The 23,836-nt window shown below is 36.3% G+C and overlaps 1 protein-coding gene across 3 annotated transcripts in view; it reads left to right on the plus strand.

Annotated features, from left to right (window-relative positions):
- The first annotated feature begins 1,325 nt into the window (after window positions 1–1,325).
- The window catches only part of LOC138335490 (uncharacterized), a 45,624-nt gene continuing 23,113 nt past the window's right edge, over window positions 1,326–23,836 (plus strand). The window contains exon 1 of one of the 3 annotated variants that reach the window (XM_069284601.1): window positions 1,326–1,691. In XM_069284601.1, the coding sequence (XP_069140702.1) occupies window positions 1,640–1,691 (52 nt within the window). In that variant the 5' untranslated portion in view covers window positions 1,326–1,639. The remainder of the gene's footprint in view (window positions 1,692–23,836) is intronic. The other 2 variants (XM_069284603.1, XM_069284602.1) reach the window with 2 other exon arrangements.

The following is a 23,836-nucleotide window of genomic DNA, read 5'->3' on the forward strand; positions in this document are numbered from 1 at the left end:
TTGAATTGGTGATCATTGGTGACCATTGAATTGGTAATCATTGGTGATCATTAGTGACCATTGGTGATCATTGGTGATTATTGGTGATCATTGGTGATCATTGGTGATTATTGGTGACCATTGGTGATCATTGAATTGGTGATCATTGGTGACCATTGGTGACCATTGGTGACCATTGAATTGGTGATCATGGTTCGAACTTAGTCTGGCAACTACATTTTCACCTCTCCTGTTAAAACCCCTATTTTTGATGATGTTACCCTTCAAATATATGCAGCACTTGACTCAAAAACGCGTATCAATTTCCTCGCCTGAATTCCGATCTTGAGACCATCTGTGCTATGAAGTAATAAGCACTAAATGGCAGCATTTGGTGTTACATGTAATATGTGCAGAGTCGTGCAGAAGTGCACACCAAGGGTCACGTTTGATTTCAAGATGTCCATGAAATGTTATCTTTTAAAGAAATTTATATTAAAAGCAGACTACATTTCTGAATCAAAAAGTTCACATGTATATTCGATGGCCCAAAGTGAAGTTTGAATCAAAGGCGTTTGGGTTTATATAAGATATGCTCTATACGTATATGTGTAATACTGTCACACAGTATTACAACAGTATTACACATATATAGCACAATATTACACATAATATATATTGTGAGATAAATATCAATGGCGATATATGAAAAGGTGCTAATAAGACGAAGTTATTGCAAACCTTTACAATTTTTGTAGTTTTTGTCTTTATTTATATCTGGGCAATTGAAATCGAGGCTTCAAAATGGGAGAAGGCGTTTTTAGGGACACGGGCGCTTATTGGGTCGAATACGGTATACATTATATGGAGAAAAATATCTATAGAGTCAAACGCATGGTATTTTGTGTAGGTTTATTCCGCTGTTGTGCTGTGAAACGAAATGATAGTAGTCATTAACGTACATTAATTATGACGTTGATGGAAAAGATGTTATGAATTAACATTTACATGTTTTTTCTCAAAATTGTTTATAGAGCTCATGTTGATAAAGTATAGTATTTAACAGTAAGTTTGTATCTTTTGAGACCGTAAATTCACAACTTATTTAACATTTACATTTTTAAAACTTAAAAGTCGTTTCGATTCAAATTTATGCACTGAAACTGTGTATGTTTAAGTAAAAGTGTTGATGAATTAATTTCAGAAAATCAAAATACGTTGGTTTACACGACTCAACACCCATCTTATGATAAGTGTTATATGACCTCACTTTGTCCAGTATGAGTGTGTTTGTGTGCACATATATATTTACGTATGTGCTATAGCCCAATAACACATACAGCCTAAACGTAAAACCGGACGCTAAGTGTCCCACACAGCACAGGTATGCATGGAAGAGTCGTGAACTGCATGAGCTAGTATATATACGCTACGGCTCAGTACTTACATAAAACCCCTACGGCTCGATAACAATTGCTATGCCTTATCAGAGATAACCAGCGACAGTCGTGTGTGATAATTTGTCGAGTTAAGTGGGATTTGATTGTTTTACATCATCGCATCGTCTCGATATCAACACAGACTTATATATATATATATCGCGTGCTGGACTTTACCGGACCCATGGTTCTTGGTCTCTGATTGGAATATATATTTCGTTATGTCTAGGACAGAAGCCTACAGTTTGTTCTGCCTGTTCTGTTTGGCCTTCGGTGAGTACAGTACACAACACCAGTGTCCAAGTTGTTATTAGCATGTTAGCTTTGTAGCGTATGGTAGCCTATGCTGTCGATTTCAAGGGCTAAACAAACTTGTACTCATTCGTATTTGTCATACCAACTGATGAATGAATAAGCATACATGTTATAATGACGAAAAAGTTAATTTATTTTAATTATACCGTTACTATTGGTAAGCGAAATATGTTATCACTAATAAACATCAACGCTTTCCTTTATCCGTTTATCAGATGTAGGTAGTATGGTCTATCTAAATCAAAGGATGACAGTTACCTGCAATATACACATAAGCGACTGTATAGTGATTTCTACATAGTTTATTGTAATATCTTATATACATTGGGTTGTGCACAAGTTTTCCAACTTTATGAAGTCGTCTATCTAACACACATACAAAAATGAACACTTTATAATTGACATCATTTTTAGGGAGGGGTCAATAAGTTTGAGTTTATTTAATTCTGTATATACATTTGTAAATAAATCTAACACTGTTTACATATGAAGCAGAAGTTAAAATCGAGGTTTCGCACAGTGACATTCTATTTGAGAGCCTATTGTTACTTTGTCGTTGCATAACTCAAATAACTACCGTATGTATATATACAATGTAAATAAACTCACCATTAGCCCAATGTGTATATGATCAAATACACAGAGTTCTCTAACGTATAGGGAACGATTTGATTTTTAACCTTGTGAAAAAGTTCTACGACTTTGTCATTGTAATGACACTTTACTAGTAACGGAAAAAATGTCAAGTATGTTTTTTCGTTTAAACTGTATAATACATTACATTATGACGAATATAATAGGTTTGCTCCTGTCAGTATAAATAGCACAATGGCCGACCTAAGACACAAGTGATGAACTGATACGATTTAAAACTCGATCTCCTCCTCTCAAACGATACTTATATTACTACCTGAGACGGGCAGTTTTACCCAAATCCATTCAGTTCTGTACCGCTTATATTTCACGCGAGAGCATTGATGACTACATACATATTTCTTGGCTATATTTTGTTAAAATTGAACATAGAATTTCGAAGAATGAAAATTATTTTGTCGACAAGTTTCTTTCTAATAACACTGGGACATTAATCGCTAATGAGGAATTGTTATAAGCTAACAAGGCTGACTGAGGCCGGTACACTCTCGGTATTACAAGCGTTATCTGAAGTGATTTGTATTGTTAGTATTGTTAGCTTAATGATAATATAAGCAGTGATTCAAAAATGCCATTGTTTCTGCAGTGTTTTGTAATGAATCTAAATGAATGTACTTGAATAATTTTTGCTATGTTCCATCATTATTTAAGTTATAATGAAAAAAATGTTCGTGAAATATACTCGCATGAAATAACGCCGAATTAAGAAATATTCAAAGACACTGAATCTGTACATAATGTGACTACACAATATTAGCTGATTATATCATACCGATAATGAAACACTGACCTACTTTAGCGTATACTGATATATAAACAGAATTTCCATATAAATGTTATGCAAGCTTTATCATTATGACGTCACAAAGTAATCATATATCATAACGCACGCACGAATAATAATTATAATGAATAATCCATAAATTACAGTAGGTAAATCATGTTTATTACGACGTTTCATAATATGATTGTTTTCCATTGTTCTAAGAAGTTATAAATTGTATTTACATAAACCGAAAATTGAGAAAATTACGAGAACTGTATCCATCTGTAGGCGTAGACCTCTCTATACTGACATAAGTTGTATTACTTCGAAAGGCACTAGCTAGTGCATGTGTACCAGCACGTGTCCCGCACGTGGGTTCTTAAGTCCGATTTTATAACGTCTTGTCTGTTATGTCACGCGTGTTCAGTAGCTTGGTCTTGTCGGTAGTATTTTAGACAACAGAGAAAATAGAGTAATTACAGCGTAGGATATACAGTATAGGTAACACGTGGCATGGACGGGTTAAATACATAGATCAGTGAAAATAATGAATTAACGCCTCAAGGGACAGACGTATAGGCCTGATTGTGCTTTGGTTTTATTGATGTCATTTTAGTGTATTGTTCTCATGTTATTGTTAAAAATTAGAATAATCTGAATTAAGAATAACTCATTTTTAAGAATAAATTAAATATAGAGACGTTTTTTTCATGATTGAATCAAAGCTTCTTCCTTTTTTATATTATAACGAATCTGATGGTGTTTCAAAGCCAATATGTATTAAAATCTACAGATTCATCATAGGTATTTAGCACACTTGTAAGTCAAAGACACACTACAGACTAATATATGAGTCTATAATGGGTTTTTGACTTAACAGCGTGCTTGATACCTATGGATTCATCAATTATTACTTGAAATAATAACTTATAAAACATTTCTCAAAAAAACGAAAATATGTCGTAAATGGCATGTAGAGGTTGCTAGTTTAGAGAGAGTGTGACAGAGAGAAGTGGTCGACATAAAGAGGTTGTTTGATTAGAGAGATAGTGACATAGAGAGGTGGTCGGCATAGAGAGGTGGTCAACATAAAGAGGTTGTTAGATTACAGAAAGAGTGACATAGAGAAGTGGTCGGCATAGAGATGTGGTCGACATAAAGAGGTTGTTAACTTAGAGATGGTGACATAGAGAAGTGGTCGACATAGAGAGGTGATAGAGAAGTGGTCGACATAATGAGGTGTTCGATATAAAGAGGTTGTTAGATTAGAGAGATAGTGACATAGAGAGGTGGTCGACAGTGGTCGACATAAAGAGGTTGTTAGATTAGAGAGATAGTGACATAGAAAAGTAGTCGGCATAGAAATGTGGTCGACATAAAGAGGTTGTTAGCTTAGAGAGATGGTGACATAGAGAAGTGGTTGGCATAGAGAGTTGATAGAGAAGTGGTCGGCATGCAGAGGTGGTCGACATAAAGAGGTTGTTAGATTAGAGAGATAGTGACATAGAGAGGTGGTCGACATAAAGAGGTTGTTAGATTACAGAGAGAGTGACATAGAGAAGTGGTCGGCATTTAGAGGTGGTCGACATAAAGAAGTTGTTAGATTAGAGAGATAGTGACATAGAGAAGTGGTCGGCATAGAGAGGTGGTCGACATAAAGAGGTTGTTAGATTACAGAGACATTGACATAGAGAAGTGGTCGGCATAGAGAGGTGGTCGACATAAAGAGGTTGTTAGATTAGAGTGATAGTGACGTAGAGAAGTGGTCGACATAAAGAGGTGTTCGATATAAAGAGGTTGTTAGTTAGAGAGATGAATAGAGAGTAGTCGCAAGAGGTGGTCGACATAAAGAGGTTGTTAGATTACAGAGAGAGTGACATGAGAAGTGGTCGGCATTGAGAGGTGGTCGACATAAAGAGGTTGTTAGATTAGAGAGATAGTGACATAGAGAAGTGGTCGGCATAGAGAGGTGGTCGACATAAAGAGGTTGTTAGATTAAGAGAGACTGACATAGAGAAGTGGTCGGCATAGAGAGGTGGTCGACATAAAGAGGTTGTTAGATTAGAGAGATAGTGACGTAGAGAAGTGGTCGACATAAAGAGGTGTTCGATATAAAGAGGTTGTTAGATTAGAGAGATAGTGAGATAGAGAGGTAGTCGGCATAAAGAGGTGGTCGACATAAAGAGGTTGTTAGATTACAGAGAGAGTGACATGGAGAAGTGGTCGGCATTGAGAGGTGGTCGACATAAAGAGGTTGTTAGATTAGAGAGATAGTGACATAGAAAAGTGGTCGGCAAAGAGAGGTGGTTGACATAAAGAGGTTGTTAGATTAGAGAGATGGTGACATAGAGAAGTGGTCGGCATAGAGAGGTGGTCGACATAAAGAGGTTGTTAGATTAGAGAGATGGTGACATAGAGAAGTGGTCGGCATAGAGAGATGGTCGTTATAAAGAGGTTAGATTAGATTACAGAGAGAGTGACATAGAGAAATGGTCTGTATAGATAATCGTCGGCATATAAAATACTTACCGACAGAGTGGCTATAGTCGGCGAATGAAGCTTAAGACCTTGCGTATAGATGGAATCATTACAGAAATTTTAATAGAATTAGCATTTGAGCAGTATACTTTCGTTAGAAATGAATTCTAAATAAGGTTTTAAATAAACGATAAAAAGAAGAAAAAAAGATACATTTGTACATGTCAATTTCTGCTTCGGGGACTTTTAAAGACACAATCTACGCACACATGCATTTGAAATAGATTACAATAATTGTGTATGGCAAACATCAGTAACTTTGTATAAGACGAAAACTCCAAATCATATTTTTATTGTGCGAATTGCATAATGTATCGCTGTAACGTTACTATACACAGAGAGATGGGCAACGCGGAGTTGGTTTGTATTTCTGATTCAACATGGTATCAGTCGGCTGTAATTACGCGAAGGTCACATTGCCCTGAAGCGATTATCTCTTTCCATGAATTAGTCATCCTCGATACTCAAGGGAATACTATCACTATCGTTAAATCCAACCCCATTCTCGATACTCCAGGGGTTACTATCATTATTGTTATATCCAATATCGCTCTATCGTGGATATAACGGCAGTGATAGTAACCCCTGGAGTATCGAGGATGTTGCTCAATGTATACAGGTACAAGTGCACAACTGAAAACAATAAAGAGGATTGATAGTTGATTGGTTAAAACTAATTAACTCATTAATTATATCCCCTGTATCTATTCTTGCCGCCAGAGGGACATTTGAATCACAAGGGATTCCAGTCGCTTTGTTTTTGGATCTATCTGAGACGCTATGCGGCATTTTTCTAAACGCATATGCTGTAAATTCGAGAAATTGATACCCTGTAGTTATGCCTAATAATACTCATTAACCGACACGACTGATATTTTGTTCGTAAAGCGTTAACATTCTGCCGTCCGAACCAGAGAATTTGGGGGTTATTTACGGTAGAAGGGTCGGTTGATACTCGAAGATGAGAGTTTTCTGGTTGTGAAATAGGTTCTATAACTTGCAGGGTGTTGTCGGAATGAAACGCAAACATGGCATGTCCAAATATTTGCCATTAACCATACGCTATCATATACATTGTATCGCATGTGTCTTGTAAAATTCGTTTGGAGTGGCTAGCAGATAATGCACTTTGCTCGTGAATGTTCTTTGTCCTGAGTTTTTTTCTTGGTATATTTGTTACACTTGAATTCTTCGATGATAATGAAAGGGTTAAAAATGATTCGTCATCGTGTTGAAAATAACGTAGTCCATTGATGATTGAAAAGCAATCCCTAAATTTTCAATACATATCGTACCGCCATCAGTTTGGTTGTTAAATCTATATATTTCCAAGTTTCGGATAATTTCACCTCATTTCAATGAGGACAAAACAATTAGATGACAAAGTCTTCATTTTTAAAATATGCTGTCCCCATTATATGCAAAAAAAGTCCTTTATCTTTCTTTCTTTAAAAAAAATGTAATTTCGTCAGCATATATACACGTGTCTTTATTCCTGCAACTGGGACGATTTCTACTTTCAGTTGAATGAGCGAAAAAAATAGATCTAGATAAAAGCATACATTGAACGCTCGAATTTCCAGATTATAGATTAACACACACACTAAGCCCTTTATACATATGAACCTTTTCAAGCCCTTTATACATATGAACCTTTTCAAAGATTGTCTCCCTGAAGACACTGTATATGTTACGAGTATTTTATTTTTACAAAAGCGTCTTTCCCTTTAAATCAGTAGGTCCTTTATAGATAAAATTAGCTTAATTTTTGTGACACATTTTTACCTTGTTCGTGACAAGGACCAATTCAACTTCTGTGTGTGGAACCGAGGAAATTTTACAAAACATTGTGATGTTGTTGACTTTAAATCCCCATGGAGTATCGAGGGCTCTACATGTAGCCACTTTACTTCTTGAAATTTTGAAAAAAAAATTGGTAACGATTAAATAGAATTGAAAAATCACAAACGTGTGTTTTACGGCAAAGTGACAATCGGATCTCCTCGGAGAAATTTCCGAGAATCTTCGGAAATATTACGTATTCCGAAGATTGCCGGAAATTACTCCCGAGATGTTGTGCTAGATGTTGCAAATGGGAAAAGTGAATGTTTGATTAATGTTCCGGAAATCATATGACGTCACTTCCGTGCAATTCTTCAGCGAGATAGCCACAAGGTACTACAGGTAGTCTCAGAATAAATCTGTTCACTGACCCACAACTCGAAGGAGAAAATCTCGATGGGAAATTTGATTGATAAGAAACCATTTAATGGCTAAATATCTTGAGAAACATTTTTCTAACAACCATTTGCAGCAAATCATTTTCGTCGACAGTATCTAATGACCAGCCGCGTTTAATTATCCTAATCGATAATGCATTCACTTTGAAGAAGTCCCATGCTTCCGATACCACCGTCTTGTAATTAAGTTTCGTTATAGTATAATTAAACTGGATCCCTAATCGATAAACTGCAATCAAAGTTCACGTGCATTTAGAGCGTGCCGCTTATTGCATCGTTAAGATATCCCGACATACAATGTATTACTATTAATATATATAGCTACAAGCCCTCCACCTCTGATTCGCGAGTTCAAATTCCATGCGAAGCAGTTACCAGGTACTGACCACTTTCGGTGGTTTTTCTCCGGGTACTCCGGCTTTCCTCCACCACATAAATCTGACATGTCCTTAAATGGGCATGGCTATTAATAGGACGTGATCAAATTAAACAAAAATCATCATATGACAATGATTTGTCTAAGGTATAGCCGCTGTGAATGGATTTAGGTTCACGACTTCTTCACCTATGGACAGCGGTGGCTGGGTTGCTGAAATGCGCCGGTATTCTACCACTAACCCCTCCACGTCTGAGTCACCTTCGATACTTCAGGGGTTGCTATCACTGTCGTTATATCCATCCAATGAATAATATTATCATAGCAAAATTGAAGGCTCTGTGGATATAACGACAGTGATAGTAACACATGGGTTATCGAGGGTGTATTTGTTGGTCGTCCGTTCAGGTTGCTTGTTTTCGTAATCTGTCAAAATTGACACATTGTCATTATATAAACACACACAACAAAAAAAATCTAATGATCTTAGAAATATAGCTTTATAAAATTTAATGAGATCCGCACAAGCGACGGACGCAGATTGATGTAAGTAAATTCCGCCGTAGTTTCAATAACATCACTGATAGTGTAATGATACGGTGTACGGGTGTTCAGTACAGAATCTGACCTCATTTACTTTGGCGCCATGTCAGTTTTCATTAGTTTATACAGGTGTCGTAAATCTCGACAGGGTGGGGAAGGCTCGTCTGGTCCTATCTGAAGGTCAAGGTCAGACAAGCTAACTATATAGCTGTTTATACGATGACGTCCACGCGTAAATGCCGAAATTTATGTCGCTATAATAGATGAATCCATGGTTCCTACATGTTGGATGTATTCACCTTTCACTTATAAATGGGGCCGTGGTGGCCAAGTCGGTTGAGATGTCTCAACATCTTACCACAAGTCAACCACCTCTGGGTCGTGAGTTAGAATCCCATGTGGGACAGTTGCCAGGTTCTCCGAATATTAAACTAATAAAACCCAAACCCAATCACTTATAAAATGCATTGTTTGCGTACAGAATGAAAGAATTATGTCGGCTATCGCCGTTCACTCATCTAGTTTGTCCATGTTAGCCGGAATTCTGCTTGTTGTTACAATTGTATTTCTTCAATATTATATTCTTTCCATTTTATCTTTTTCATTTCGATTTTCTGAAAAAACCTCGGTATATAAATTACTATTTCAGATAGATCATTAAGGAACAACGTAAATATAGAATAACACTGGCCTAAGAACACTTCCTTGAGAAACCCCGCTAAGTACAGTCGTGTAAGTTGAGAATAACACTGTCCTCAGAACACTTCCTTGAGTAACCCCACTAAGTATAGTCATGTAAGTTGAGAATAACACTGGCCTCAGAACACTTCCTTGAGTAACCTCACTAAGTACAATGTAAGTTTAGAATAACACTGGCCTCAGAACACTTCCTTGAGTAACCCCACTAAGTACAGTCGTGTAAGTTGAGAATAACACTGGCCTCAGAACACTTCCTTGGGTAACTCCACTAAGTAAAGTCGTGTAAGTTTAGAATAACACTGGCCTCAGAACACTTCCTTGAGTAACCCCACTAAGTATAGTCGTGTAAGTTTAGAATAACACTGGCCTCAGAACACTTCCTTGAGTAACTCCACTAAGTATAGTCGTGTAAGTTTAGGATAGCACTGGCCTCAGAACACTTCCTTGAGTAACTCCACTAAGTAAAGTCGTGTAAGTTTAGAATAACACTGGCCTCAGAACACTTCCTTGAGTAACTCCACTAAGTACAGTCGTGTAAGTTTAGAATAACACTGGCCTCAGAACACTTCCTTGAGTAACCCCACTAAGTATAGTCGTGTAAGTTTAGGATAACACTGGCCTCAGAACACTTCCTTGGGTAACTCCACTAAGTAAAGTCGTGTAAGTTTAGGATAGCACACTGGCCTCAGAACACTTCCTTGGGTAACCCCACTAAGTATAGTCGTGTAAGTTTAGAATAGCACTGGCCTCAGAACACTTCCTTGAGTAACTCCACTAAGTAAAGTCGTGTAAGTTTAGAATAACACTGGCCTCAGAACACTTCCTTGAGTAACCCCTTTGAATAATGCATTTAATATAATATACGCATCATCTTTCTATTCACTATAAACGACATTATGTGTTGGGATTTTATTAAAGATAGTATCAAAATCATTATGAAAGACCTTGTATATACCTTGTATGTTGGCCATGGGGGGGGGGGGGGGGGGTTATGGAAACACCTTGGCGTCGGCGTTGTCGGCGTTGTCAACGACCAGGTTAAGGTTTTAGTTCAAGCGTTGAAATACTGTTATCCGTAATAACTCAGGGGCGTAGGAAGCGGGGGGGGGGGGGGGGGGGGGGGGGGGGCAGGGGGGGGGGCAACTGCCCCCCGTTCCCCAGGACGGGGGGCAAACATGTCTTTTTGCCCCCCCCCCCCCCCCCCCCATTTTTCGCCGACTGAAATTTTCTAAAAATGCTTATTTGAAAGAAAAAAGGGTCCTCCTGCATATTTTTCGTACTTCATTCTAGAAAATTTTCCGCTGCGCGGCGCATTTCCTAAAACGTTCAAGCACATAATGTCAAACCTTAAATAGTAAAAATTCAATACACACAAACTAGACTAAAAATGTCCATCAAGGGATTCTATGTACTATTTAAAAAAATGTCTCTTAAAAGATCAATTTGTTTATATGTCTTAGCGAGACAATTAATTCATTTTTTTTATGTTACACAACAATGTGCCGATGGTGTGAAGCCGGTATATTCAGATTGAGTAGGGTTGCATAATGTTATGACGACACAATTATCATTTCTAAATGCAGGTAGCTTTAAATCGAAAAATTACCATGTTAAGAACGCTTTATGATCATTAAACTTTATCGTAAAACTCATCTCAGCCATTCTAAATCGTAATTTTTTTCCCGGGGGAGACCCCCGGACCTCCCTAACACCAAATTCTCGCGCCTTAGGGCGCTCGCAAATACATCCAAATGCATCGTAAAACTCATCTAAGCCATTCTAAATCATAATTTTTTCCCAGGGGAGACCCTCGGACCCCCCAAACACCAAAATCTCGCGCTTTCGGGTGATCGCAAAATTATCAAAATACATAAAACTCATCCCGGGGGTCACCCTCAGACCCCTAATAAAACACCAAAATCTCGCAGCTTCGACGCTCACACACACTAATTTGGCCAATTTGCGTATTCGTTCATTTCCTTTTAGCGACTCCATTGTCTATAAATGTGTACAAGGATTAAATTTAGTGATATATGAAAAATGTATATAAAGCATACATGGTTGGGAGTTGAATTAATCTCCTCCTGTAGGTGCGGCGGGGGGGGGGGGGGGGTGGGGGGGGGTTACAAAATATTGAGGATCTTTGCCCCCCATGACGTTTCATCTTCCTACGCCACTGTAACTGACATATAGTTCTACAGTATAGGATTATAAGTGCTGTGATGGGTGTATGAACAATCATTTCAAGGAAGACAATACTAGATTTTGAGAATTTCAAGATGCCAAATAGGCCTTAATGACCTGGTTTAAGGTTTTGTTGTAAGGGTAATACTTTTATCTGTAACAAATGACTTTGATTTCTACATTAATATAGAATTATAAATGTTGTTATGGGTGTATGAGCAATCGCTTAAGGAAGAAAATGCTGGATTTTGAGAATTTCAAGAGGCCAAATGGGCCGACATTATCAGGTTGATGATTTTGTACATGTTGTAAAATGCCGTTATTTGTTACAACTTGCTTTATTTATTTTTATATTAATATAAGATTATAAATTAATAAGGTGCCAGAAACGAGCTCTGCTTTTCTCTAACAGCTCTTGTTTTCATATGTCAGTAGTTTAAGTAGATCCTAAAAGAGAAGTATGGGTTTTGAAAATTGTATTTTGTTTTCCTGATGTCATTTCGCTTGTTGTCACATTACCACCTTCTTACTTAGTTGCTGGTTAATCGCCCACATGACTCCACCTAGTACTGTAAAAGATGATATTTTCGCGAGCGCTTAATTTTGCGATATGCAAACATCAAACTTTCGCGGTGTTGTTATTTTTGCGATAAGTAAACCTTTCTACTTCTGGCTACACATTTCAAACATTCACAAAATACTACGCGCGGAGGGAATTTGCGCGACCAAGCGATCGTCGCGTAATTACTGGAAATTGTCCCCTTAGTAGCATCAAGTTTCGTTTTTACAGTACTAGATTTTTCTAATGTTAGTGTTCTCTCAGCGGAAGTCTTCTGTGTGTGTCTTGATATTTCATACACAAGTCCTTACAATGATACGTAGTGTATGTATATGAGTGCAACATCAAGGACATACGAAATGGCCATCGGAAATATACACCAAGATTCCATTTCCATGTGTCGTGTGAGGATATGAGATCATGAAATACACAAATACAATTAGCGTCCTCTTAAGTTTAAAAGTACACTCACCGCCAAGGATCTTATCATCCCACCCTTTCACAGTCTGTGAGCACAGGGATCTGAGAATTAGTAACCGTTTTAGTGATCAGTAGATCAAAAATCGGTAAAAATCATCTTTCATATTGTAGACCCCAAAAGCGTCTAAAATGGTCTAACTGTTATGGGTACTCCGGTGGGAGTACAATGTTGAATATTATATTTACCGATTTTTTATCTATACCACTAACACATCTTAAAATGGTCCTACTAGTGGCGGTCCATAATTATATAAACTGTTACTAATTCTCAGGTTCCTTTGTCTTTGAGTATACGTACCGAATATACTGAGTCACATCTTTCGTGAGTAATAATAGAAGAAGTTATAATTGAGACTTGTCACGTGACATGTTCAACAAATATAGATAATCGAGAACAATCGTCAAATGAAATAATCTATTGTCAATAACACTACGCTTTGTACATGAATACAAATTGAAACGATGCCAAAAAGTCTTTACGATAAGTCTTGACTTTGATCGAACTTGAAAAGAAATTGCCTGTTAGAACGGTTTTTATACTAAGAGGACATTTTGAGGCACTTTCGTCAGCTCGCGTTCTACTTGACCCATCATTTTAAAAGTGACATCACTATATATACCGGGAGTTTGATAATCTGATTCCGGAAATGACGGTCTCCTTTTACCGGAAGTAATGGTCCACATTTAGACTCAACCTACATATTCTGATTCACTGGCACGCTGCGGTGAGACATAGAGCTCACAAATGAGTTATGACACGATATGGGAATGTTATAGAATATGGTGGTCTACGTGGTGTCTTATACGGTATGTTTCGCTGTGGTAACACTATAGATTATGTTAGAGTCTCGCTATCGCAATAAGACAAAACGCAAAAAAAAACCATCGCAACCATAACACTTAGAAACGACGCGCATATCTGAGGCAGTCTATATGTATGAATATAGCTGTAAACAGCATGAGGGTTTCTTCTCTTTTAGTTGCGAGTTTAGAACTACCTTTCTCAACTCGCAACTCGCAATTTTCGCGACCGACTCACAACTTGCACTTTTCAACTAGCAACTTGCATTTCTCTAATCGCAACTGACATAAATTGAACCTCGAATAGGGCGTATAATAGTATATTGAAGGTTGTCTTTGAGTTACTTAAGCTGTTAGCTCTGACATTATATATAAGTTCAAAGAATCCGACTGAAATACGAATCTAAGCAAGGACGTCACACAAGAGACGAGAAATGCCCTTGAATGACTTTAAACTCTTGGTAGGGCATACTATGGGTGAGTTGGTCTTCAGTGACCTTAGACGTCGACGGGAAACTTGTCTTCCTCTGTGTCGAGCATGATGCAGCGTTTCCGTCCAATGTCATATGACAAGATTTAGATCAGTCTCAGTTTTTTAATAATAACCATTAAAGGCTTACTACCTTTCAGAACCAAACACAAACGTTTCTTAAAAACAATTATAAAAAAAAATGTATATATAACGATGACCTTATCTGAGGTTACAACACCAAACAAATGTAAGATTCCCTGTATAATGTAAGTAAAGATTAAGTTCGCTGTTATGTTGCATGTTTGGCGCAGGGATAGTCAACTAAAACGTGGTAATTAGTACGACGGCGGGGAACATAAGATGACACACGTAATGGGAATTTACATTTTATTTATTTAGTTAAATTATTCAGGAGATGACGATAAGTGTAATATAACGTTAAGCTTAAACTATTACGACTTTACAAATTTATTAATCTTGTTTTACATTATCATTTTGAAAATTAATTAAAAGCCGTTTCGGAAATGTAGTGGGCCTTTAATAATTTCCTATCTGTCGGAAATATTCATAGTGTTATTGTGTTACTACGATATTAAGTCCTTTAGACCGATTTTCGTGTAATTAACCACATATCACACTGGCTCCTGATACATTTTACCACCAATGTTATCTATATAGATAATATATAATACACGTAAATGTATAATATATCGTTTGTTGGAAATTCGTGTCAGGTCCCTGTAACATATCACATATTGTTGTTTCTACTTTCGTTTGTTAATCCATAAGCTATAATCAATCCTTTTAGTCGCCTTTGAAAATAGTTTGCTTTGGAATAAATTCACTATCGGACTATATTACGGAGATTTGATACTTTGGTGGTCTTTAAGTCTCCGGCTAGTCGTCTGCTCCCTTTACCAACTGGGAACTCTTATTCCCAACAATTTAAATTTACAAAACAGTTAACGCTCCATGTAAACATTTGAACAAATTATCGGAACTCCGACAACAATATAATTTACGACGATGCCCGAGGTTTAAATCCTGGTGGATCTTTGAATTGCTTACCGTACCAGTATGAATAGGTCAATAAATAATTGTGTGTAAATACGCATTGAATATCAAGAGGGTCAGTTATTTAGTACACATGTCAACAAAATGCCCGAGTGTACATGTACTTACTTCAATCTCAACATACCGGAGAAATTTCCGGCAATCTTCGGAATAGTGATATATTTCCGAAGATTGTCGGAAATTTCTCCGAAATGTTGCGATTGCTACGTTATTATGTCGGCGACCTGACCTCAGCATCACGAATATTACCTAACTTTAAGGAATCCATTGACTTATTGACATCATCCACTTAGCATTACAGAAGTTAAGGAAAAAATCTTAATTTCCAGTGAATTTTCTTTGACTTCGGTAATGCTTTCGCCATGGGAAATACTAAGTGAAGGAATTTCAATAAGTTAAAAAATGTTCGTGAAACTGGAGACATGTACAAATGATAGCCCAATCAGTAGAGCTTTCGATTAGTGTGCGCAGGTCTCGGGTTCGAGCCTCTAGTGTCTGGTCGTGCATTTTCCCGCTCGGTGCCTCTTCTTAAAATTGATGCACTAGACTTTATATTGACAAGGGGGATGCCCGACCTTGGGTTGTGTGATGTGTATTCCGAATATCTGGTCCATCGCCGGCGACCAGGGAACTCAGTTGGTAGAACATCCGGCTATATATTCGTGCGATACAATACAATGCACTTTACTTAAGACGCTTATTATATATTTTCAACATGCTAGTTATGACCTGTTCTATTCTCTCTCACACTTCCAAAATGAGCTTTCATTGTTTTCTTTCTTTCTTTACTTTTTGACTTTTTTTTTTGATTGCGTGTTCTCCTGAAAATTCCAGCCCGGTCAATGCTCTTTTTGCAGTTGTAAACAAAAAGATATGATTACTGCAATGGTTCCGTCTCCTTGGTTTTTTTTTATGTCGATTTCATTCCACCACCTTTTAACATCGCGTTGCCTCAACATTCCGTCTAGTCACGTCAAACGATACCTATTTCAACCTTGATTTTTTTTCTCCATCTATTGAATTTGATACAGAGTATAACATGAATACCTATATGAAAGGTTGATCCCGTAGGTAATATGATACAGACTATAACCTTAATACCTATATGAAGGGGGCCCCGTGTCACACTGTCAAGGTGTATACCTATTTATAAGTTTTTACCTGTATCACTTCCTTGTTGAGATGGTAATATACTTCAAATTGTCCATATGATCGGATGAAGATGCCTCACTGGCGACAAAGCATAAACAATATCTTGTCATTTGGACTATAATTAATGTTTAATCGCGTATATACATTTCTACTTAACACAAAGACACTCTGCACAATCGGTACCTCATTCCATATAGTGTCATAGAGTTTTTTTCGGAGTGCAGATAATTAATTAAATACTTTCATATTCTTGTATGTTGAAGTTAAATAAACTCAAACTTTTCAATGATTGCAATAGTGTGAAGCAAGTAACTATTGTTTCTAAAAAAAATAATTCTGATACGATAAAAATCACTTTTTTAAGAAATAGTCGTAAAACATTGGCGGGAAAAATATGAAAGTGATTGGGACGATCTCTTTACCGACGATTCAGAGGATCCCTTATTTTGATAAAAGAAGCAAATTCGTGGAATTTATATCCCTCGCTTCCGTTAATCAAAGGCCCATACCTCTTTCAAATAGGGTTCAATGAAAGTGTCAATCGAAATTAGCTAAGGGCGCGAGACATTTAAATATGAAACTAAGTTTTGAGAAAATCCGATAATGTTTGAACGGAAACACACGAAATGGCGTTTTTCGTTAATCAAAAGGGCCGTAACTCCGCCAAATTAAGTTCAATCAAAGTCCCGATCGAATTTGGCTATGGACCTGAGACGTTTAATCGTGTTACCGATTTTCGAGAAAATCTGGTAATATTTGCGAGAGTTATTAAACGGAAACAGCCGAAAATGCCGTTTTTCGATTATCAAAGGGCCATAACTTCGCCAAATAGGGTCCGATTTTAAAAAGGGCGAGCAAACTCATCCGAGCCCTTGGCTAAAAAAGTTACAAAAAAAATAAGATTTGTGGCAGTAATTGCATGGAAACCAAGCGTTACAGACAGACAGGCAGACGGACAGACGGACAGACCCAAATTAATATCCCCCGTTTAGGTGACAGCGGGGGATAACAATACGAAAGTAGGATACATTAATATTAGAAGCACTTTAGGTACGATTTTTATCTACACTCCTTAAACGTCTAAAAATGGTCTTACGGAACTCTTGTGGGTCCATGATTATATAAACTGTAACTCATTCTCAGATCCCTGTGGTGGAGAAAGCTAGATAACACTTTTAGTTAGAACTGCGTGTTACGACTGAGTTCCTAAAATTAAGATAAACTTTTTAAAACTCATTTTAATGTTTTCAACAACAATTCAATTTCCCAGTATTTTTGAAAATAAAATATAAGAATAGTCGTGATACTGGGAGCAGGATTTCTCTTGGTAAATTATGCACCGGAAGTTTGATTTCTGAGCATGATACATTCACTAGACTAGGTGTCGTAATTGAAGAAAACATTGGGGATATATTCAAAACATTTATCATTTTATTCAAAACATTTATCATTTTATTCGGATGTGTGGTTTCTATAGCTGCAATATTGTAGCTCAAAAGACTTTTTGACAGAAAATGGTGTCGTCTTTAGAGCTAAAATTGGTGCCTATTACTGCTAATGGAGCAAAGTAATGATTATACAAACCATTATAAAACGTTTGTTTGCATTTTTATCGTACTTGTTTGATATCGCTTACCTACTAGGCAATAAAACTGAACCACATAAAATATCAAATTCTCATCGAGGCATTATTTTTTGCATAATACATATGAAGGTCCTTCTGAAGGGAATTTATACGGGAAGTCCACAAATTGTGAATTTGACGTTTTGCGAGCGGTACGGTAGATATTAAGAATGGTAGTTATGTTTGTTTTGGACAAAATAATATGTAAATGCATGTATACGCATAAAATAAATTGAAACCTACAAAAAAGTATAGAAAACTATGCCCGAGTGATTTTCGGTGGCAGTGTTCCACTACGACACATAGGGACCAATTCGTACCCGGCCGAAAGGTATAGTAGGTCGGGTACGTATATTCGTTCCATGGTTTCTAATGCCATATCAAATATCCCTAGAACTGGAAACGCCCCAAGATATACATGTATTTTTCTTTTTCCACTACTAGTCATGTCATATTAGTCGGGATTAATCGTTTAAACATAATGCATGTAACGCAATAACGCATAGAACCGAATATAAAAGGAATGTTGGTATTGTCCATTAATTTGGAAAGATAATTTCGCATGGTGTGTCGTCAGGGATCCGATAGTGGATTCCTTATAAGAAACTTCATAGATGTTCATTGTATATATTGTATATTTTATAATTACCTTGACCATTTGTAAGAGGAGCTGCTAAGCACAACCTGTTTTCAGGTTTAAATAAAGTCTATTATTAATAATCTGAATGGTCAGGTAATAAATAAAATAATAAGTAATTAAATATGTAGATAAATAAATAAAAGGTGCAGTTCCGCAAAAAAAATGTTTGTTTTTATAAACTTTGACACATTTGTTTCTATTACAGATTTGTAAACAATTTATGAGTCTGATCTTAAGGATTCAGTGTGTTAATAACTTTACTTGTTTTCAGAAATGGTCGTTGTCAATGTACGACATATTACATGATATATATTGCCCAGTAAGTCGGTTCTCGTGGCTTCACTGGCGATCACCCAAGTTTGAGAAATAACACTTTCAACTTAATTCCAAATTTTTTACTTTCGTGTGTCCTATATTACGGCGTAATATATATTTCTTCTTTTCTTTTTATCTTACTTCAATGGAAAATGTATGCTTGTTCATTTCTTTCTTTTGTTTGCCTAGATACGTTTTACGTTAGATGATGAAATGTAATGTTGTGTACTACGAATATAATGCAATATATATGTACAAAGAGTTAATTAGAAAAATGGTATATTAATTTGGTTTCTGTCGATTTGACAATTAATCAAACTACACATATCGCTATTCCATGAATTAATTAATATCACAAATCTATATTAATTATCGGTTCAAAAGTATACAGATAATTAATTATATGTAAAATTCCTCTCACGCGATGACATTAATCATGATAGCATGACGTATATAATTTACGTAACACTTTCTCAACTATAGCTAACAGGATTTGTTGCTGTGTCCGGTAGTGTCATCCCATCCCGTACCCGACCCTACCTTACCCTACCTATAAAGCTGACCTCCAACCACAAATTACTGCGTGGTCATTCTATATAAAATAATAAACTAAATCCTGCCCAGTACAGGTTGAAAACGGATACAAGGGAGCGATCCCGGATGTACAACCGTCATGATAGATGATGGGGTCAAAGGTCAATTTGATATATACATCTCAACTGTCAAATCAAAGATAAGACTCACCTGTATTATCGAGAAGTATCCATCAAGCCGGATGCCTGACTATTTTGTTTACACACATGTGTGTCGTTTGTGTTTTAAGTTAAAGGATTTTAAAATATTGCAATCTGATTAAAGTACAGATCCTTATAACCACTCAGTTCAATAGAGGATCTGACAACATCCCATATAAGGGGTCATGTTCGGATGTCCTTTATATCACTTGAAAACGCCATTTCGTCCCAGTTTACATATACATTTAGATTTGTTGTGCTCTTTTGGCGAGATGACTACATGGGCGTACTCCAAAATTATTCAAACTATTTCGCCATCTGAAAGATTATAGAGGCAGGAATTTGGCCCATAATAGGATGTTGTCAGATCCTTTATCAAATAGAGTGACAATAAGGATCTGTGTTTCAATCAGATTGGAAATACTGCAACGTTGTATCCTCCACGTGCAAATCAATCACTGGAAATATCAGTCTCTGTTAGGTTATATCCTGATACACTTAAAAAATTTAAAGTCTTAATATCATCGTCAATAAAACTTAAATATCATTTACTGTACACCAAATTCTTTCGCGGCTTTCAAATTTCGCGGTTCCCATTTCAAAACAACTTAGCAAATATTAGCATTCGTGGATTAAAAAATTGGAATGAAAGTTTCTGTCTATATAAATACTTGTTAATGTTAATTCGCGTGTAGATACACTTATGCGGTCATTGTTTTGGTAATACTATAGTATGCAAGTCCTGATTAGACGAATAACCAAATCGACGGAATCGATTTATAAATTACTCACTTTTAAGATCTTTCCAAAAGTAATCGACTAAGCAGTTAAACCTTACATGCCAGCTTTCCTAAAATAAAGAAAGGTTTAAACGCGATGACAGCACATTCTGACATAAAACACTTGTAATTTGATACAATTTTTTTAAAGAATGTCCTTAGAATTGTAAATTGCTTTGAGTATTCTGCGGAATCATAAGACGTTTATATGTCAATAGGTTATAGTAGATGTTTTATTTTATTTAACGCTGCTCAACCCTAACGAACGGTATTTTTCTCTATCAAAAATTTGAGTAGACGAATTGGTAATTTTTCTTCAGTTACAAACGTCACTTACTTTATACCATTACCGCCATTGAAAAATTTAAGGTTCTTGTTTTTTTTTCAAGATAAAAATATTAAAACGTAATATTAATTGCTTCCCGAAAAAAGACCATGGCACTGTGTCCTATATGGAATAAAGTACTGATTGTGCATGTGCCAAAAGCAAAATAAATTATTTTATATTATTTTTTTTTGTATAAATGAGACATATTTAAACGTGCGAAGCACTTCTAAGGTAACATATACACGAAAATATAAGAAAAAACTCAATCTTCAAATTTCAATTCTACACACTGAGAGCTTCAGTTTGCGGCCGCCATGTTTTACCCACTTTAAAAAAAAATCCCATCAGCGCGAATTCGATGCTTTGAAGTGAGCTCATTATATAATCAAGCGATTCAAACGCTTTTATGATCCGACGCACGTAATCTTCATCCGGCAAAAGCACAGTGCTCTTGCTCTTTATTTGCAAGCGTTCAAGTGGTAGACCACCTTCCAATACAATCAGCTGATCAAAAACGGAACATCTGTTACGGAAATGAAATTTCTCTTTTCTCTTGTGTGGGTTTCCTTCTCAAATAGGGAATTTGGGGACAAGGATAGAGTGTGAATATATGTATAAAAATAAACAGAAAATTAGGCTTCATTATTTTCATAAATTGAACTTTTTAACAGTGCATAATTAATGGTTACTGAAATATCTGGCTGCGCCCTTTAAGGCCTTGCCTAGTCATATTACGTCAGTTATTGTTCAAATGATGAGTATCGTTTATGCTCTGTCGATAGTGGAGAATCTTTAAATCTAATGAAATCTAATTGAAATCTTAGTGAAATCTGACAAGGTGTATTACCAGCTGAAACAACCTACACCGTGCTAAGCGAACCAGAAAACCACTGAACCATGACCAGAAATTATCATTATACGATCGCGCTTACGTATATCATAATTAGATCAAACAACCCAAGGACATATATGATTATAAATCAGAAAGTGCTATTACATGGGGATGCTAAACATAAATTCATTCATAGACATTTTGCTGTATCATGTTCTATCAAAAACTAAATAATTTAAAATTAAATATAAAAATATGATACGTTTTCACAGTAATAAGGCAAAGTGTGCTTCGAAGTCAAGCTTCGCTGTAACCCAATGAGGCGTGTGATGGCCAAGCCAGAGGGTGTTCCGAGTATTACAGTGATACCTTTATCATGAACGATGGCAATGATTTCAACATTTAATGTGCCATGGTGAGATTATGTAAAAATTAAAAAAGAAAAAAATCAACACAGACGAAGTTCAGTAGACTGTGAATCAATTATTCAATTGAATTTGTCTGGCATTACGTGACTGACATTTTACTACTAACCGACCGACTAGAAGTACTAACGAGTCAGAGCTAAGGTGTACGACATTCCATGTTCATTGTCGGAGCAATTACCAATCACTGATATCGGTGTAGGTAGTTTTGTGCCCAGGAAATGCGACTTTTCTCTCTCTTAAATCTTAAATTATTAATACGCTTGATTTGCATATTACAGAAAGTTTTGATTGTGACGTCACTGACCCAGAAAGACTTATCTTTTTTTAGACTAATGAATATATAAGAGAAAACGTTTGTTTAATCTTTGTCGTATGATTCACCGCTTACAAATTAACGTGCGGAATACGTATTTGAGCGCTCGTCAACGTGTCAAGAGTTGAAACAGAGTTCTTCAATTGTGATCATGAGTTACTTATCATCACGTTGAATTTTTGAAAACGGATGTTTACATAGTTCCATGTCACGGATTTTGAGATTCAAATAAATATTATCTGATAAGTATATGACGTTACGCTAGTTAACACGTAACGTCAAAATGTACTTATAAGGGAGGTAAATCTGTGAAATGCTAAATATATCAATAGAATTTCCCCGAGACATAACCTTTATTATTTAAGACTTCGTTTTCAGCGTCCTGTGGTATGCGTCGAATCCTTCTGCTTAAGTTTATTGAATGCTTTAACCAAATCTTGTTGTTATCTGTCTAATCAAATCGTGTTTAGTGTAAACAATGATCGATCATTTGACAAATTGTACCATGGTTCGAGGCGATTTGATCAGCAGACCGTGTAATAGGTTTCACTGTAGTGTATTATCTGGTAAATAGAACATAATCACGTTTAAGATACAACACAAATAGATAGCTGGAATATAAACACATGCTAACATACACTGGTTCCCTCCTCACGATAAGTTATTTCCCTTGCGGAAGCTACACAGAGTGAGCGGAGCGCATTCTGGCGGGGCGTAGGGAACTAAGGGGAGAGAAAATTTAATGTAAATGATTCATGATTCGACATCAATCACATGTTCTGGCTCTATATTTGATGACCTCGGTGTATCACTGGGACACCGGGATAACTTACTATATCAATACACTAGTCCCCATCACAGGGGTCTGACAGTAAGTCGGTAGTGACAATGAATGTGTATCTTAGCAAGCTTTATGTTTGACAACTTAGGAATCTGACGCTCGGTTGGTGATTTCCCTGTCTCATCTTTAAAGAACTTTAAGTCATGTTATCTCTTGTAGTCTTCAATGTCCCAGAATGCACTGGACCAAACGCGTAATCAATTGTGTTCAAAATGTCGAGAGAAAATATTTGTAATCCATTTAGTGGCATATTGCCCTCGGCATGATAATTGATGCACATTTTTCATACGTTAGATATGTATGTTTATAATGATATTTTCTCCGGAATATTTTGATGACGAAATTTATATATAACAAATTAAACCCTTATCAGTTTGTTGTGTTTCTCCTTAAAAAACGACATTCAAATACTTCTAAATTATTATGTATTTTCCTGAAACTATTATGTCATATATATATATGTTCTCCGTTTTTGAGAAAAAAGAAATTTTACGACAAAGGATTAAAAGGGAGTGAATTTCTACTTTCGTTAAGACGGGAATCGACTGTTTAATAATTGATGATGCAGTTTCTCACCTTGGTGTACACATTTGAATGCATTAAAACAAAAACTACTTACCTCTAAGTCAGTTCTACGATGGCGATATAAATATTGCTGTGTATTGTACATAAACATCTTAAAAAGTCAACGTTAAAATGACGAAAGAATGATATATATCATATACATGTTT

Source organism: Argopecten irradians, chromosome 11, assembly GCF_041381155.1.
Source record: "Argopecten irradians isolate NY chromosome 11, Ai_NY, whole genome shotgun sequence".
NCBI classification, from domain to species: domain Eukaryota; kingdom Metazoa; phylum Mollusca; class Bivalvia; order Pectinida; family Pectinidae; genus Argopecten; species Argopecten irradians.